Source organism: Sciurus carolinensis, chromosome 1, assembly GCF_902686445.1.
Source record: "Sciurus carolinensis chromosome 1, mSciCar1.2, whole genome shotgun sequence".
Classification (NCBI taxonomy): domain Eukaryota; kingdom Metazoa; phylum Chordata; class Mammalia; order Rodentia; family Sciuridae; genus Sciurus; species Sciurus carolinensis.
In genome coordinates, this window is record NC_062213.1 from 97,198,688 (window position 1) to 97,217,417 (window position 18,730).

Sequence of the window (18,730 nt, forward strand, 5' to 3'; positions counted from 1 at the left end):
TCAGACAACAGCTCTCTGGCTTTCAGACTTTTTCTTCATTAAAGAATCAAGATTTTTCCAGCTGCTATTTTGGAGGGGAGATATGAATGGCCACCCACTAGCCATCCCCACTGACAGCCCCTCTCCCACGTCACCACTGAGTACTTCTGGATAAAAATGAAGGTGTCCAGTGAGCAGGTTGCTTCAAGGGGGTGGTTTTGCTGCTGCTGTTATAATGACAGCTAAGCTTCCTCAGAGTTAGCAGTTGTTAGGGTCCAATATTGACAGATCCCCAGAGAGTCAAAGTGCACACACGGTAATGCAAGACACACAACAAGGTTTTATCTCAAGCTCGAGCTTGGACCACAACCAAGCCCCTCAGCCCACTACAATGGTTGAGTGGGGAGCGGCCCAGAGGGGTGAGAAAGCACTCTATTTAAGGGATTTTCAAGTATTCACACACAAAGACCTGTACATACTTGGTTAACATTTGAACAGCTAAACATTTATCCCCTTTTGGTTGGGTCCCGCCAATCTATTTGAATCTTATTGGGTCCCACCAAAACTGAACGGTCCTGGAGGAAGAAGGGAGGAGGGAAGGGGTGAACTTATGGGAAGCCCAGGGGCCCAGCACATCCTGTTTGTCCTGTATTGTGGCATCCTGGTGATTAAGACAGTTCTTCATTCCTTAGTGTTTGAGTGCACCTTCCCTGTGGGGGTTTTACAGGCCATTTCACGAAATGGTCTGTTTACCCAAGATGGCTGCACAGATGTCACCCTGTTCTCAACACATTCACTTGCCTGATCCCAGAGAAGCCAGATGACTTACCCTGGTACCTCCCTATTCCTCCCATCCACCAACCAGTAGGATATGGCAGTAGATATTGATGAAGATGCAATGGCAGAGATGCTCAACTAGACAGATGAGGTTTACTCACAGAATACTCTACATTGGTCCCTTCCTCTTTGGGACAAAGCTTTGCACAGTCAGGAAATGATGACGTGATGATGATGTGGGGCAGGATAGAAACCAGGGAAGGCACCCTCCACAAAAGTGGTTCTCCTGGGCTGAGCTTATGGATGCTTTTGCCAAAAGTTCCAGATTTTGCCCCTGAAGTACAGGGTAGGGAGTAGTGGACATCAGTGTGCAGAGGAATTCTTCCCTCGGGCTTTGCCCGCAGGGTCCACAGAGCCCCTAGATTTGTGAGCTTGCCCTACTTGTTACCCTCTATGGTCCCTCAAGTGATCCACTTAGGGTTGAGATGGAACATGCCACTCCAAGCTGGGTTTAAGTCAAAGGAGATTCATGTTCAAGAAGCCCAGGGAAGAGGCGGGACAGAGGGGCTAAGAGACTGGGTTCTGAAGTTGGATGGATCTAGGTTTTATCCTACGTTTGCCATTTATCTGCTGTCTTTGGGAAGTTCAGTTAGTTGTTTAAATGGTAGTTTTTTCCATTTTTCATTTGCAAATTGTGAACTTGGAATAATACCTTTGCTGCTATAGGGTGCTTGTGATGGTTAAATGAAATGATGCATTTCAGCTCGTCATCCTCATCTGCATATTTCTGAGCACCGATCCTTTTTCACATAACTCATGGTGTTTGACTACATTTTCCATTTTAGTATTTTATGAAATCTTTCATTATTAAATAGTTGTTATTTTTGGTGTGTGTGTGGCCTGTTCACCCAATTAGACTGATTTTCTGTAAAGCAGATCTTATCCTTCATTTGTAGCCCTAAGTTTAGCAAATCTTGGCTGTATTGAATAATAGTTAATCAAGTAGAGGTCAGCAATGAATTGTGGAATAAATGTGTAAGAAGGAATCAAAGTGCAAAAGTGAGAGCCTGTAGCTTTGAGGGGTTTCTGTTTGCTAGAAGGTAGAGTGAGCAGAGCAATTGACTCAACTTCTGATCAGGTCCCTGGCATTTCTCTTTCTCCAGCAAACCCATAAAATATAGATGTCACTAATTTAAAACAACTCTCTGCAAACTTTACAAAGTAACAAATTTACACACTCAAAAACTATCAGTCCAGTCTATCCCACCTCCACACCCCGCAACCCTACCCACACAGTTTTGCCAACTCCCCAACTCAACACAAATATACTTCAGTTAGTTCTACTTCTATGGTGCCCCAGCAGCTCACAGCTGGCCACACTGCAGACTCAGTCCTGCCCCAGGCACAGGTAAAGACAGGCTTTGAAGGTAGGTAGGCCTAAATTCAAATTCAGACGGATCACTTTTCTAGAGGTATATGACTTTGGGTATCTTACTAAGCCTCTCTGTGCCTTGGTTTCTTCATGTATAAGTTGGGTGTGAAGATACATAACTCATAGTTACCTCATAGATAAAGCATCTGGCTTGTTACTTTCTTAACTTACTTTCCCTTGGCTCCCAAATCTTTCTGGAAGTTACAGGATTCTTCAGATAAATCTTAGAACATAATCCACAGAGGAAAATCTAAACTGCTGGAGACTCTCTTGTTCCTCAACTCCCCCCTCTCTTACCAGCCTTCTCTTAATTAGTTACCATAGCAACCTCCACCTGCTCCTGCTCCCAAATGTTGGTGCCACTACTCTGCTCTGTCCTGGTCAGTTCCCCCACACCACCTTTGCCCTGGGACTGGAGTCAGCCCCTTCTCATGTGAACAGTCTTCTCCAATCACAGATCCTGTGGCCTGACCTGCTGCAGGATGCAGCCCACCCAGGGCTCTGCCCACCAGATGTGCTAGAGATTCTGCTGCCCTCTCCATGCCAGTGCCTTCCTTCCTGACTGCCATTCCCTCTTCCATCTGTTGCACACAGATGTATAAGTAAGGGTGGTGAAAGTGGTGGTCCCCATCCAGAGACATGAGAAGCTGTATCTACTTCCTGCTGAAGCTCCCATTGGAACTTGTCTTCAGAGATAGAAAGCTTCCTTCTCAGAATCCTCAATGATGGTGGCACTTCATGAATTGATGATAAATTTGATGTTTGTAAAGTGTCAAAAATCTATGAGACAGTGTGCTGTAAGAGAACCAGGGCCTGGAGTCGGAGGGCCTATAGTCCAGCCCCATCCCTTCTTCACTGAGTAGCCACTTCTCTGAGGATGTCTTAGTGTCCTCACTTATAAAAATGGGCTCAGTCATATCACCTCAGAGGATTGTCAGGTGAATCAGGAAAAATGAGATGGTAATGAAAATGAAATCAAATCAAATCAAATGGTAATTGTCATTATCATTAACCTCTCAGGGAGTCTCCCCTGCTACAATCAGGTTGTAAACTCTGAGAGTTGAAACTGTTACCATCTTATTCCACAATGTGTTCCCCACAGGGCCTTAGCCCTATGTCTGAAATGGAGTGGGCTTTCCATAAAATTTGTGTACTAGTTAATCAGTTGAGTTCCCCCTTTCCAGTGAAGACCATGTTAGACTTCTTATCAGCTATAAAATGGTACCTACTCATAGCATGGGGTGGGAGGAATGTTTAACCTTTTATTTTTGTTTGTTTTAATTAAAAAAAAAAAGACACCAAAACCCTAAAGAAATGAAACTAGTTTTCTTGTGTGTCAGAAACTAGGTAAGAAAGGCAATTCCAAAACAAGAATTCAAAACATATTGTAAGTAACAGCAATGTAACCCGAAAATATACTTTGAAAAGAACCCTTGGCACACAGATATATTTTTGGTTGTTCACATAAAAAATTAAAAAGTGTCCTAAGATTTTGCAGGCTTATAAATACAAGGAGTGATAGCCATGAGCCCCAACCTGTGCCAAGTATTGCTGAGACCAGCTCATTGGAAAGGAGCATTCTTGTCATGAGCAGACAGACCCAGCTAGAGTGACCCCAAATGTGGTAGGAAAGACCTACCAAGTAGGGAGATACAGCCACGGGTCAGAAGGTGAAATAGAGAAGAGAGGAGGTGGGGCTGGGTTGGGCTGAACCTTGAATGAATCAAGTCTTCCTGTAGGGTGGGGACATCCTGTCTAAAACAGGAGCTTGATTAAATCCCCTATAAAAGGTTCTCACCGCTGACCTGGGTACTTCATTCGAGGCCTAACAGCCACTTGCCTCATCCTGCCTGGACATTAGGTAAGTCTCCTCCTGAGGAACCTCTTTCTCATTTTCAGTGTCTTGGTGATCTGAGCTCATAAAACAAGGCTGTCAGATATGAGCTGTACATCCATAGGTGCTGACTGTGGGCAGAAAATGTTCCTTCCGGGCCTCAGGCAGACCTGGAGCCAGACCCATTGGGAAATGATGCTTTCCTGTAGCAACCAAGCTTTCTCTTCCTCCCCCGAGGCTGGTCTGGCAGCAGCTCCTCTAACTAGGAAGCTGTGTGGGCAGCAGCAACAGAGTCACCCATTTGCCCTCCTAGATCAGCAAAGATCTCTTGCTCCTAAGGTCCTGGAAGGTTCTTTGCAGTGCCTGGAGTCCATGTGATAATGAGCTCAAGTCATTTCATGGGTGAAGGGGCTTACATATCTCTTCTCCTCTACCACAGGGTGATAAATTTAGGTAAGATGAGTTTGTAGATCTCTTCTAAGAATCAGAAGTATTTTTGCTATTAATGGTTCAGTGTTAAAGTCTGCTACATTAATATCTAAAATATTAGAGATTTCCATCTAGGTTGAGGAACAACGTTCTCAGTTCTGTACCCTAATGTAGGCTGATATTGTTGGCTATCAGGTCATAGAAAGGAGCTTGATTAAATTTCCTATAAAAGATTCTTACCCACTAAACTGGTACTCCACCAGATAGCACACCTGGGGTCTGTACCTGCTTAATCTTTCTAGCCACACTGAAGTGCTTTTTCCAGCATCCAAGTCTCCATTTTTCCTTTCCTCTCAAGCTTCTTTAGCTATCCTTCCCATTTCCCATGTTCTTCCCCCTTACATTCCCTGGTTTTCCAGCTGTCACCTTGTCATCTTCAGTATTGTCCCTACTTTGGTTTCTTTGGGGATCCTGCTTAATACATCTCTCAGTCTCCCTACCTCTTGACCATTCAGCCACACTTAGGCCTCACTCAACCTACCTCCAGATTCCTGGTTAATGAAAATGGAAATCTTTCCTCTCAGTTGGGATCTGCTCCTCTTAGGTCACCAGGACTCTAGGCTTGATGGAGCCACATAACTGTTGTGCAAGCTCACCTCCTGAGAAGTCTCAGGGCTCAGGGCAGAGGTCACATGCAGAGAAACTTGGACCCTCAAAATGGAAAGATCAAACACCCAGAGAAGACACTCCTCCTCACCATTCTCAAGAGGTGGTAGCTCAGCCTTTTCCTGAATACCTCCTCATTAGGAGGCAGGAGAGGACAGAGTTAGGTCCCTGAATTTCCAGCTGGGCTCCCAGCCAACACAGAGGTCTACCCATGAGTGTGCTTACCACCTTCTAGCATTCCCAGTCAGACCCTAGGCACCCTTGTGAAAGGTAAATGAGCCTTGTCCACAGGGTACATTCTAGAAAATCTATTGCATTTGTGTTGAAATGACTTCTAGGATTTCTTAGTCCCTTAAATGCTGTGTGGTCTTGATTTAAGGAGGCAGTAAGTAAATCAAGGCCTTCCAGCACCGAGGGCAGTTGTTCAGGAAGAAAAAAAGAGCACGAGACAATCATGAGAGCCCATGTGGTCTGAGCCCATTTCCTCACCTATAAACAAAAAAGTGAGATAATAAGGATTACAAGAGATGATGCATAAGAAAATGTTTTGTGAGCAGAAGTGTATATGTAGATATACACAAATTATATATGTACCTATGGATATAATAACAATAATGATATTTAATAGCTAGTACTTAGTCTAAGCCAAGCATCTGCCAGTGCTTTTCTTTATGAATTATCTCTTTAAATCTTCACAATAACGCTATAAAGTAAGTACTAGTGTTATTTTTATTCACAATTAGTAAACTGAGGCATGGAGAGGTGAAATGACTTGACTCAGCTCACATGACAGGTAGGTGTCAGGGATGGCACTTAAATGCTGACTTAAGATCTTGCCTCCAACCACTGTGTGTGCCTCCTGCCCATACTTAAAATACATCATGGAGGAAGGAGGAAGGAAGGCAGAGAGACCAGAAGCAGCACTGAGTATTCAAAGAGAGGATGGACAGAGGAGCAGAAGTACTCTGAGGAAATGATGAAGCCGACTGTGGATGCTCACAGGGATTTTCATCTTTTGCAGCCTGACTTCAAAGATGCCTCAGTTATTAAGAAACATTAACGGGATCATTGAGGCCTTTGGGCGCTATGCCAGAACGGAGGGCGACTGCACAGTGCTCACCCGAGGGGAGCTAAAGAGACTCCTGGAGCAAGAGTTTGCTGATGTCATAGTGGTATGATGGCTGAGCCAGGGGAGGGACATAAAAAGAGTGACCCGTACCTGAAGAAGGTTTACCTGGGGGATTTAAGGAGGCAGTAAGTAAATCAAGGCCTTCAAGCACTCAGGGCAGTTGTTCAGGAAGGAAAAAAGAGCACGAGACAATCATGAGAGTGGACAGGTCCTGATCCTTAGAGACAGGACAAAGTTCTTGGTCCTGGTTCTTGGTTTTAGTTAATTCTAATTTGAAGACAAGGTAAAAGGACACTAAAGGGACAGCTGAAGGAAAGGAAGATACTTGAAATGTTCTAGAAAAGAATGATTACTGCTTTCTGCTTCTTAAATTTGGTGAACATTTCCCAAGCCTATCTGAAATTTGATCATCCATTAGGCATTCATTAGAAACAGAGTTTTGTACCTTGCACAAAGAAGTTATTCAAAAAATTAGCTCACCACTCATTTCAGAAGTGATATTTTGAAGCATATGTTATTAACAGGTGGAGGGAGCATCTACCCAACAAGCTAGAACCGGGGTCTTGTGCACTTTCCTGCCTTTAGTTTGAATCTAAAGTAGGCTGAAGAAGCCTTGGGGACAAGGAAGTGTTGGCCCAGCCAGATGTTGCCTCTGCATGCTCAGAGCAGCCCTATGGTCACACAGGCAGGGTCACAGGCAGGGTCCTTCAGAATGCCCCCTACCCCCTGCTGTTGTCACATCCCATCTTGGTGAAACATTGGAGCCTCAGTGAGCTCTCAGAACTCCCTGGGATCAGGTTCCTGCTAACCTTCTCTTTGTGTGGGGCTTGCTGTAGAGAATCCAGCCTCTGTGACAAAGGCAAGGTGCCAAGGACAGTCCCCAAAACCAACCCTAGAGTTGCATTATGAATGCATGTGTTCCATTCTTTAATACAGCTTTACCCAATTATCCTGTAGGCCAGAAATTGTACCAGACAGAGAGGATACAAAATAAAAGGTGCTTCCTACACTTGAAGGAGAGAGACAGAACTAAAAAAGATACAGGCAATTAAGTATTAATGCTACTATAGTAGAATGTGTGCAGAGCTAGAGAGTGGGCTCCTGGTCAGGGGGTGGAAAGCCTAGAAACTGAGTGATCTGTCCTAATCACATTTCAGGGATGCTGACTTGGCCTCACCTTCTTTCTAGAAACCCCATGATCCAGCCACTGTGGATGAAGTCCTGCGCCTGCTGGATGAAGATAATACAGGGACTGTAGAATTCAAGGAATTCCTGGTTTTGGTGTTTAAAGTTGCCCAGGCCTGTTTTAAGACACTGAGCCAGAGTCCTGGGGGTTCTTGCAGATCTCAAGAGTCTGGAAATCAACACTCTGGGTCCTCAAAAGAGCTGGAGGAAAGTCAGAGAAGTGGCACTGAAGTGGGAAGTGACAGGCAAGGTCAACATCAAGAGAGGAGCAGTGGTGAACAGAGCCAGCAGACTTCCAGAGGGCAGGGTGGGACTGGGACTCAGACCCAGGGTCAGGACATTAGCTCTACACAGGTCAGCAGCCATGACAGGCAGGTTGAGTCCCAGAGGCAGACACAAGTAACAGGTTCTGTGGAGCAGACCCCAAGAGTAGGAGACAGGAGTCATCAGACCAGAGAGAAGAGGTCAGAGAGACAGTTAAAGACCAGTGAACAGACAGGTGAATCTAGGACTGGAACTGCAACTCAGACCCAGACAGGTGCCACCCAGACTGTGGAGCAAGACAGCAGCCATCAGACAGGAAACACCACCATTCGGACACAGGGGTCTTCCTCTGGCCAGACCAGGCAGACTGAGACACAGGGTCAAGACAGGAGCCAGACCAGCCAGGTTGTGACAGGAAGACAAATCCCAACACAGGCAGGGTCACACACTCAGACACACACCCAGACTGTGGAGCAAGACAGCAGCCATCAGACAGGAAACACCACCATTCGGACACAGGGGTCTTCCTCTGGCCAGACCAGGCAGACTGAGACCCAGGGTCAAGACAGGAGCCAGACCAGCCAGGTTGTGACAGGAAGACAAATCCCAACACAGGCAGGGTCACACACTCAGACACACACACAGATTGTGGAGCAAGACAGCAGCCATCAGACAGGAAACACCACCATTCGGACACAGGGGTCTTCCTCTGGCCAGACCAGGCAGACTGAGACCCAGGGTCAAGACAGGAGCCAGACCAGCCAGGTTGTGACAGGAAGACAAATCCCAACACAGGCAGGGTCACACACTCAGACACACACCCAGACTGTGGAGCAAGACAGCAGCCATCAGACAGGAAACACCACCATTCGGACACAGGGGTCTTCCTCTGGCCAGACCAGGCAGACTGAGACACAGGGTCAAGACAGGAGCCAGACCAGCCAGGTTGTGACTGGAGGACATATCCAGACACAGGCAGGCTCATATACCCAGACCACAAAGCAGGACAGGTGCATGACTGAGAGTCACATAGACAATAGTCAAAAATGGACACAAGTGAGCAACTCTGAGGCAGGAGAGTCAGCCCTTGGAGGACAGATTCAGACTGGGGCAAGCACTGTGTCAGGAAGACAGTATGGGAGCAGCACTCATGCAAGTATGACAAGAGAACAGGGACAGAGAGAGCCCACAGTGGTTAGGGAGGAGTGGGTAGATGATCATACAAGGGAAGTAGTGATTCAAACTGAAGACCAAGGCAGCCAGCACACCAGTGCTCCTTCATCACAGGGCCCAGATGCAGCCCAGCCAGGAGGGAAGCAGGGCATCACAGCCAAGGGGCTGTATTCTTACTTCAAAAGCAGCAAGCCATGACTCTCCCTTACTCCAGTACAGAAGCCTGCTGAAGAGCAGTTAGCTTGTCCTGCCCTGGCCAGTTCATTGGCACATCTTTGGACTCAGCTCTTATTCATAGTGTTTCCCTTTTAGATCATTTCTGCAAGGTACTTTCTACCCTAAACTCCTCTCTCCTGCCTGCTTTCCTGTTCAAACTTTCTCAAGAATGGGAATACATGAAGCAAGCCCTCCCTCTGTACTGAATCTCCCTCATCTTGTAGGGGTTTTCAGAGTTACTTTTATCTCTACTATCTGTCTGTTGCCCCATCCATCCTAATGCATCAATAAAATCTTAAGTAATTGATTTCTGTGTCCTATTCAATTATCTTCTGTTGATGTAACAGGCTAAGGGTTACCATCCCATGAACAGCATCTAATTGAGAAAACATTGTATGATATTCTAAGAGTGAGAAAGAGTCAAAGTGACACTTGGTAGAAGGGATTAGGGAAGACTTCTTCCAGAAGATACTTTGTGTGATAACCCTTAACTTATTCTAGGTCTTTCACTATCTCTAATTCTAGACCCTGAAGTCTCTATTCACCTGTGTGAGGTCACACAGGACTGCTGACTTGATGGAAGGGTCCAGCAGCTGTGCAGGGGAAGTGGGGGAAGGTATCATTACCAGGCACTGAGCCAGAAGCCAAAGCCCCTGGAGCTTCTCTTCCCTACCTCCCCCTCAGCCTCAGCTCTGACCTCTCCTGATGTTTTTCCCACTCAAAATGAATAAGCTATAGGTAGAAGCTCTCAACTCTGGTTTATTGTTGGAATCACACCAGAGGAACCATTTTTGCAAACTGAGGTTTTTAAACCTAACCCAAGAGAGACTGACTCCTAAGGTTTGAAGCAAAACATATGAATACTGTTTAAAAACTTCTTGCAGGAATGTGTGTTTCTGGTGGTACAGAAATTTAGGTACTCTGAAAACTTCCCACAAAGAAATAAATAGATCTTGCATAAGGCATTTCTCATTGCATTGTTGGTTTTTGAGAATTAAGAAGAATCTCTAAGGAGAAAACAAAATGTTGTAGGCTGAAAAATTACCTCCAAAAACGTCCATCTCCTAAACCCAGGAACCTGTGAATATGTTATCTTATATGGCAAAAGGGGCTTGCAAATGTGATAGTGTTAAGGATCTTGAGACAGTGAGATCATTCTGGATTACATGTGTGAGCTTAATAGAATCAAAAGGGTCTTTGAGTGAGTCAGTGAAAAGACATGTGGGATGGAATCAGCAGTTGGAGTCATGGGCTAGCCAGTCAAGGAACAAGGACAGACCCTAGAAGCTGGAAAAACAAGGAATTTCCTCCCAGAGCCTCTAGAAGGAATGTAGCCCTTCTAGCAGTTGATTTTAGACTTCTGACTTCTATGGTTGCAAGAGGATAAAATGTTTATAGTTTTAAGCCACTAAATTTGGGGTAATTTGTTTCAGCAGTAATAAAAATTAACATACAAAACAAAAACCTAGAGCTGAGGCAGGCAGGGTGGTACACGCCTGTAATCTCAGTGAAGCAGGAGTCTGGAGCAGGAGGATCACAAGTTTGAGGCCAGCCTGGGCAATTTAGCAAGACCCTGTTTCAAAAACAAACAAAATAAACAAAGAACATAAACTTAGAGCTGAAGCCAGAATAGTAAGGGGGTAATTATGTATAAAAGGTGAGGACAAACTGATTTTATATTCACCCAAACTGGCCTTTAAATACAAAGGCCAGACAGGGGTTGTAGCTCAGTGGTAGAACACTTGCCTAGCATGTGTGAGCCACTGGGTTTGATCCTCAGCACCACATAAAAATAAATAAATAAAATAAAGGTTAAAAAAAAGCTCAAAGAAATAATCTATACCTTTTAAATAAATAAATAGGCCAAAGATGAACAGCAAAGAACTTGCAGGCTCAGGGAATAACCCTGCCATAAGCTCTTCCTGGAGAATCTTGAAGAGGCATTTTCACACACACACCCAGAATCACAGAAGCAGATTTTGAATGATACACACTTAAACATTTAAATATGTCTAACTTCAGAACTGAGACTAAATAATGTGGACAAGGTGATAGAACAGCATTAATGTTGTGTGCTCTGAAAATATAAATACAATATGGTTAACGAAAAATGAAGATAGGAGAAAGCATATGGAAAATGGAGTAAGCTCATTGATTGTGTTATGTAAGTATACTTTTAAGAGCAAATTGGGAATAAAAGAATATCACTTCAAATTAGATGTGGGGAAAGTGAAAAGAGTTATAGAAAATATCATTACTAGAATAGGGAATGAATAGACAAAATACAAAGGGGATATAAGATACACACTACATAAATATGTATGATAAAGGTAGGCAAAGATAGAATATAAGCAAACCTTCCTCAACATCAAAAGATATTCCAAGGTTAGAGATGTAGCTCAGGGGTAGAGTGCTTACCTAGTATGTACAAGACCCTCGATTTGATCCTTAGTATCACAAGGGATACTACACACACACCACAATCCCTACACGGACCTATGACTATACATATGTGTAAATGTGTATATGTTGTATACACATACATATATGAATTCTATACATATACACATACATATGAGTTCTAAAACCCAATCATATAGTAACCTAACAATAAAAACTATTTATAAAATATCCAATACTAAGATGCAAATAAAAAATGTCATCAAACTGCATTATTCAGAAATAGAAATAATACAAATAGAATTCTTATAGGCACATGCAATATTGATGAATATTGCCAAATCTGTGGTATCAGTTGTTGATGGAAATTAACAACACATACACACACTATTAATCAACTTATGGATAAAAGGAGATGAATAAGAAGTAAAATTGTTGAACTTTTAGAAAGTAACAATTAAACAAGACATATGAGGATCAATTGAAAAGCTAGAGAAATAACTACAAAGAAAATGAAACAAAAACAAAAGGAAGAATTAATAGAATTATAAGGGGAAATAAACAACTAAAACCAGAAAATAAGTGAATAAATAAATAAATAAATAAATAACCTACATTTTGGAATCAACAAGGTAGTAAATTATTAATCAACGTAATTTTTTAAAAGGTAAAAAAAAAGGTGGGAGTGAGAAAACACAGATACATAAAGTAAGAAGTAACAATGGGCAAAAGATGTAAAAAATTCACAGAAGAAATACAAATAATTCTAAAATATGTGAAAGATGCTACACTTGTTTATAATACTAAAAACACACTAAAACTATACTGAAATAGCATTTCTCACCATTAGCATGACAAAATGTCTATAAGTTTGAGGTGGAGCTCACACTTCCTGGTGGGGATGCAACATGACTGCTCAGAGGAGGGGAATTTGGCAAAATTCATCAATTGTATAAATACATGTTTTGTATTTATTGTATAAATGTTGTTTCCCCATACTTGAAGTAGGGTCTAGCAAATAGTAGCATTCAATAATTAGTTACTGAGGGAATTAGATGACTTGATCTCTCCTTACACATACACGAGTTGATATCCCTACAGACTTGAGACTATGTAAAGGTAGATATAATCAAGCTCATAGCAAATAAGAAAATGAAGTTTTCTTTAGTGTTGCTAAATGTCCTGCTGTTAGAAAGGGGCAGAGCTAGGACTAAATCCAGGTCCTCTGAATACAAACTCAGTGTCAAATCACACCTCACAGAGCAGATAGAGCACCAGAGAGCGTGAGGATCTACCAAAGGGGTTGAAAGTCATAGAGTTGTCCTTCAGTCCCCATCACCATACCCACTGGGTGATTCTGGCCATGAAAATATGAAGCCCACATATGCCTGGGAGAGAAAACCGCTCTCTGGATCCATGTTCCCAGGGAACTCCCAGGAATGGAAAGGGGGTTATGAATCACCAGTCCTTTTATCAGTTGTATTTCTTGCTATAAACAGATGGACTGGATTCATGAATGACAATTCTAATCTTTGGGTTTGGCAGACGTGAGACTGACACTCAGGAAGGATCTGCCATCACGGTAGTTCAGAGCCTAGGGCCTAAGTGAGGTTCTTCCTAAGCCTCTGCATTCCCCAAGGTAGCCCAGACTGCTCCATTCCAGGTCATCCCTTGCCTCCATCTCCTTACTGGCCTCCCTTGAACTTTTAGTTTCCACATATATTTGTTCCTTTCAAACAATGTACATGTTATTTGAGAGTCAAAAGGAAAAATTTGTGTAAAATAGAGACGTGTTGGGAATGGAGTGTTTATTCACAGCCCCTGAGGTGAACTCTTAACATTTCTCTCGAAGGATATAGAAGAATCATTCTTTCACATCATATTGAACACAATAAAATGTACCTACGTGCCACTGACATACGATTTTTGCTGAGAAATTTTTTAAAGAACATTTTTATAATTTTCTTTTTTAGATTATTTGGATGGAAGTAGCATATTTATCTGATTTTGACTATGATATCCTTGCAATTACAGTGCACATACTTGAGAGGAAAAAAAAATCTATATTAAAAGTTTCTTAACAAGTAAAAGAATTCATTAGTACTAAATTTAACAACAAATGAAATTTACAAAGTTTTATTTCTAGGTATTTTAAATGTTTATGTATTTCTATTTTGCACATTTTAAAAAATTTTGGATACCTACAGAAAGATGTCTATTTATTTTTGATTCATACATTTTTGCTGGTCCTTGTAAAGCTCATAAGCCCCAGTCACACTAGCCACAAATGTCTAAAGTCCTGTTCCCAGGAATACTGGGGCAAAGGGCTCACCCCAAAGGTCCAGCAAAACAGATAGCTTCCCATTTCTAGAGAGCAGGAACATCACACTTCTGCCCCCTAGTGACAGTTAAGACTAATGCCATTTTCCTGGAACATGTTAATCAAACATTGGACAGGCTTAGTAGTGTGGTGGTGGGCACAGCAGCACCCAGAGAAAGTACATCAACAGTGACCAACTCCAGGTTTCTTTGAACCACACAGTTTATTGTATGTGCTTCTGTGTTTAGGGGGTGCCCTTCACAGATCCACTTTCATTAGCAAATGGCTTCCAGTATTTGTACAGTTACATCATTTGCCAGGGACTTGGTTCCACTAAATGGAGACGGCCCTGTGGTTGCCTGATTATCTTACCTGTGAAAGCACATTTCTGGTGTAGTCCAACAGAGAGGCACAGAGGTAAACATCTCATGGCTCTACCTTTTCAAGACAGACAGTGGCAGTCTGTATATTTCTTGCAAGGAGGGGGTTCTGAGACCAGAATATGGCCTACTCTTGTCCTGGCCATTCATAGAAACACTGGATTCATCTCCCGGCACTGATACAGACAACTCAGCTGTGTGTGGCACATTCTCAGTGTTCCTCACTGATATCTGAGCTACAAATAATCAATGGTGGATCCCTTTGCTACATCTCTACAAAGAGAACAGAGTTTGGGTTGGAGAGTGTATATCCTGTTCTTAAATATTTCCAAATTGACAGAGGGGGAAAAAGTCTAAAAAACTAGATCATTCAAATGGCTTTGCCTTTAGTGTCTGCAGATGTGGTGAGAGCCTTGCTGATCCACAAGGCCCAGTTTTTATAGAGGTGCTGAAAGTCAGGGTGTGGGGCCTGTTGGAACTGACAAGGCTGTTTTCAAGGCAGCACCTCCTACTACCCATCATGCCTGAAAGAGACCCCTGAACCTCCTTTTCACAGCACTGAACATCTCTCCAGGGCTAGAGGCTCCCTATTCCATGGTGCCAAGCAGAAAGTTGAGGCAGTTTTGTGGCCCATGACTCTGGATTAAATATGAAGTGGACACTGGTTCCAGTTTGTCTAGGGATTTTCTGGAAAAGAACTTTATTACAAAGTGATGCAGTGGGGGCCACCCGTAAGAGGAATGCTTCTTGGAGAAGTGTCTTGGGGGCCAACACAATAACATTTGCATTAGAAGTCACTATTCTAACCGGAAAAGAAAAGTACAGTTAGGTAACCAAACAGTCGGGTGCTATACTGGACCCAGAGTTTTGCCTGAGCTTTGTATATTTGTATACTGAGCAGGCAGGAACTCTTTCAATCCATGTTTTTAAATGTTCCACACAATGAGACACAAACTTGACTACAAATCATTATGTATTTATCACAGAAAAATCATAAAAGATGCAAGCAAAAAGGTTAATACAAAAAATAAATAATACTATTACCCAGAAATAACCATCATTCTTTAATCCCTTCTAGACCCTCCTCTGTAAGGATATTACCTTCTAAATATCTCTTTAAAATGTATCTGAATATGTGCAAATGGATACACCAATATCTATGTTATATATCTATCTGTAAAATATATAAATTATACCTGTATGTAAATCATATGTACAGGTATAAACATAGATATGTGTGTGCGTATTATACAAAGATATGACCATGGTTCATGAGGGAATAGCTTTCATGGATTATTTTCAGTAATTTAGAGCATTCCACATCAGTAGAATTTGTTGGTTAGGACTGTTTACTAGTGAGCAAGTTTACCAGAGTTCACACCTCAGTTGTGTACCTTACAAGAAGTGTGCCCTTGACCACGATACTTGTTTTAATTACCTTAACTCTGAAGTGGAGAAAATAATGGTGTCTCCGCATATATATATGCAAGGATAGAAAAATTCATATATTTAATGCCTTGTATATGGCATGCTAAGCCCTCAACAAATGCTAAGAACTGAATGAACCATTCTTTAAGGACAGTCAAACATAAAAGCAAAGAATGCTTGAAGAAGAAAGAGAAGTTACAAATGATTCTAATCCAATAGACCTTGATGAGTACAGATGACTCTCATGGACTAAACTTTCTTCCTTTAAGGATAATTGCAGCTTTTAGCAGCTGCTCTGACCATATATTAATTTAGGGGATTTCCATTTCAAAGAAAAGAATTAGGGATAAGAAAAAAATTAGGGATGAATCAGTATTATTCCAAAGTAAAGATGTAGCACCACCCAAGTCCCTTTTCTCCTAAGTTCCTGTCCTGTCCATCAGGGAAAAATGTTTCTCATTGTTCACCTTGCTCCCTCTTAAGATTATTAGACTGTGAGATAAGAAGCATCTAAGTAGCAAATCTCTAACTGGTGTTTTTCCACAGGACTCAGGGAGAGGAATGGAGGGTATGTGTGCTAGGAGAGGGCAAAGGCAACCATTTGCAATGACTGCATCTGACTTAGAGACTAATATTTAACAAACTAAAATGATCTGGGCCACAATGATGAGAACAATCTTTTGCTGCTGTTGTTTTATGATGCATTTCATAATTTAGGTTATATATAGTTTTTTATTCCAAGAAAAAGCCACCATCCATGGAGGAAAATTCCTATGTAGGGACTGAAATCTACCTTATTTTTCAATCCCAATCCCACATGTAAATAAACGCCAATAATAAAAATGCTATGCTATCTGCTGATTTATATATGTGAACACCAGTTTTGTGCTGGGGTCCTATTATCAAATGATCTGGACTTTCTCTTCCCATCAAACAGCTATGACGAAGTTAATAAACACAATAAAAAGTATACTGAAATAACCAGGGAATCTGAGCTTGTACTGAAAAAGTCCAAGTCCTCTGCCTGTGGACCCCCCTAGACTAATATTAGATTGATATGGTTCCAGATGGCTTTGCTACAGCCATCGTGAATCCTGAGAATAGCTGTTTGGGCCACATTCTCTGGTGTTTGCAATGGCAATCTGCTCATCAGAGCCATAAACTCCCCATCCCAAAGCACCATCTGTCATTTCATCAGATGAAAAGCCTACCACTCACAACAAACACATAGTTGCCCTCATAAAACAGGCAACTCAAATCTACTTCTATTTTCCATGATAAACCAGCCAGGAACTCAGGACTCTAATTATCAGCTATTGTTTCATGATAAGATCAGTAGGCATGCCTACTGTTGAAGTATTTGTTTGTCTTATGACAAACAAATTGGTGTTGTAAAATGTAATTATACTATTACTCACAATCAATGAAAAATTGTCACACCTTCACATAACTCAGGGTATTAGTTATCCCCAAATTAAATATCGATGCAGTAATCTGAGGTAAACCACAGATTTATATTTTTTCCACCCATGACCAAGTCTTTCTGACTTAACTGGTTCCAGTCTTCTGCCCCCTCTATAGGGTTTTGCTATCAGATTAGTTTGTTGATTTCTCTGCTCTACGCCCTTACATAAAGCACCCCTCCTAGGTGGATGTGGGGCCTGCAGGTGGCTCTACTACGATTTGTGTATCTATTGAAATCAGTCAGCTTATCTAGTGCAGTAGCATGCCACAAATGATAAGCCTACGCTTCTTCAGGGGAAATGGAGGCACCTTTTATCATCCCAACATAGATAGGCAACCCTCATGTCTCCCCAGATCCAGAAACTAATAATGAAATTTGTCTATAAATATGCCAAGATTTTTTGTTTCAACCTTGAAACCTTTCTGTTCCTCCTGTATCTCAGGGTGCCGATCATCTCCTGAGAATATCATGACGTAGTGGAAAGATGCTGATGCCAGTCTCTGGTGTCAGAGTATCAGCAGACCTGGATTGAATCCTGGCTTTACAAACTGCTATCTGTTCAACTTTGAACCTGAGCCTCTTTCTGCACTTCAGTTTCCTCACTGGAAAATGAGGATCAAAACAGCTCCCTTATAGAATAGTTATGAGATTAATATATATGGGAAGCAATTTGCATGCTGAGGTGCTCAATAAATGCTGGTTCCCCATGTTCTCCCTTCTCTCATCTGTGCCTAATCCTACTCCCTTACCAATATACACAAGAAACTGCCAATTTCTATTATTTTCCTCTAATAAAACTTCCCAAATTCTCCTTTTATTCTGCTTCTTCTACCCACAATCTCGGGTTGATAAGGTCTGTGGGAACCTAGGACCAGAAATATGTTGTTGGTAGATCAGTTATCTGGAGCCCCATGTTGAAAAACTATTTTTTGAGAAATGTGGAGTAAGTTAGTAAATTAGAATAAACTATATGAAAAGAAACTTATTAACATACATCAAAAGCTTTAGAACTATTCACACCTTTTGATACAATAATTTCACCTGTAGGAATTTATCATATTAAAGAAATAATTGGATAAATTATCAAAGATTTATATATAGGATAGTCATTATAGTATTTTAGTGGTGAAAATGTGGAAGCAATCAAAATATTCAAGAATAGGATGCTAAAATAATGAAGTAAATACTAGACAGTCATTAAACATTTTGTTTAGGAGGGGCTAGGGTTGTAGCTCAGTCGTAGAGCACTTGCCTAGCATGTATGAGGCACCGGGTTTGATTCTCAGCACAATAAATAAATAAAGTTCCTTTGAAAACTAAAAGTATTTTTAAAAATTATATTTAAGAGTTCATAATATCATTGAGAAATATTCACAATATGATACAAACTTGAGTACACTATCAAATTTAAAAGTATATTACGTAAAACAGAATTATCATATGCTCTAGCAATTCTGCTCTGCGTATATATCAAAAAGAAGTAAAAGCAGGGAGAAGAGATATTTGTATACCTAGGTTTATAGAAACATTTTTCACAGTCAAAAATTAGAAGTAGGCCAAGTCCCACCAGTGGGTGAAAAGATAAGGAAATGTGGTACATAAATATAATGGAATATTATTCAGTCTTAAAAAGGTAGGAAATTCTGAAGCATG

The 18,730-nt window shown here is 41.7% G+C and overlaps 1 protein-coding gene across 1 annotated transcript; it reads left to right on the forward strand.

Moving 5' to 3' along the window:
* Positions 1-3,959: 3,959 nt before the first annotated feature.
* On the forward strand, positions 3,960-9,228 carry Crnn (cornulin). Its single transcript, XM_047559588.1, has 4 exons — positions 3,960-4,049; positions 6,139-6,289; positions 7,435-8,100; positions 8,461-9,228. Exons 2-4 carry the CDS (start codon positions 6,152-6,154, stop codon positions 9,064-9,066), a joined length of 1,410 nt encoding a protein of 469 aa, XP_047415544.1. The 5' UTR covers positions 3,960-4,049; positions 6,139-6,151; the 3' UTR covers positions 9,067-9,228.
* Positions 9,229-18,730: the final 9,502 nt, after the last annotated feature.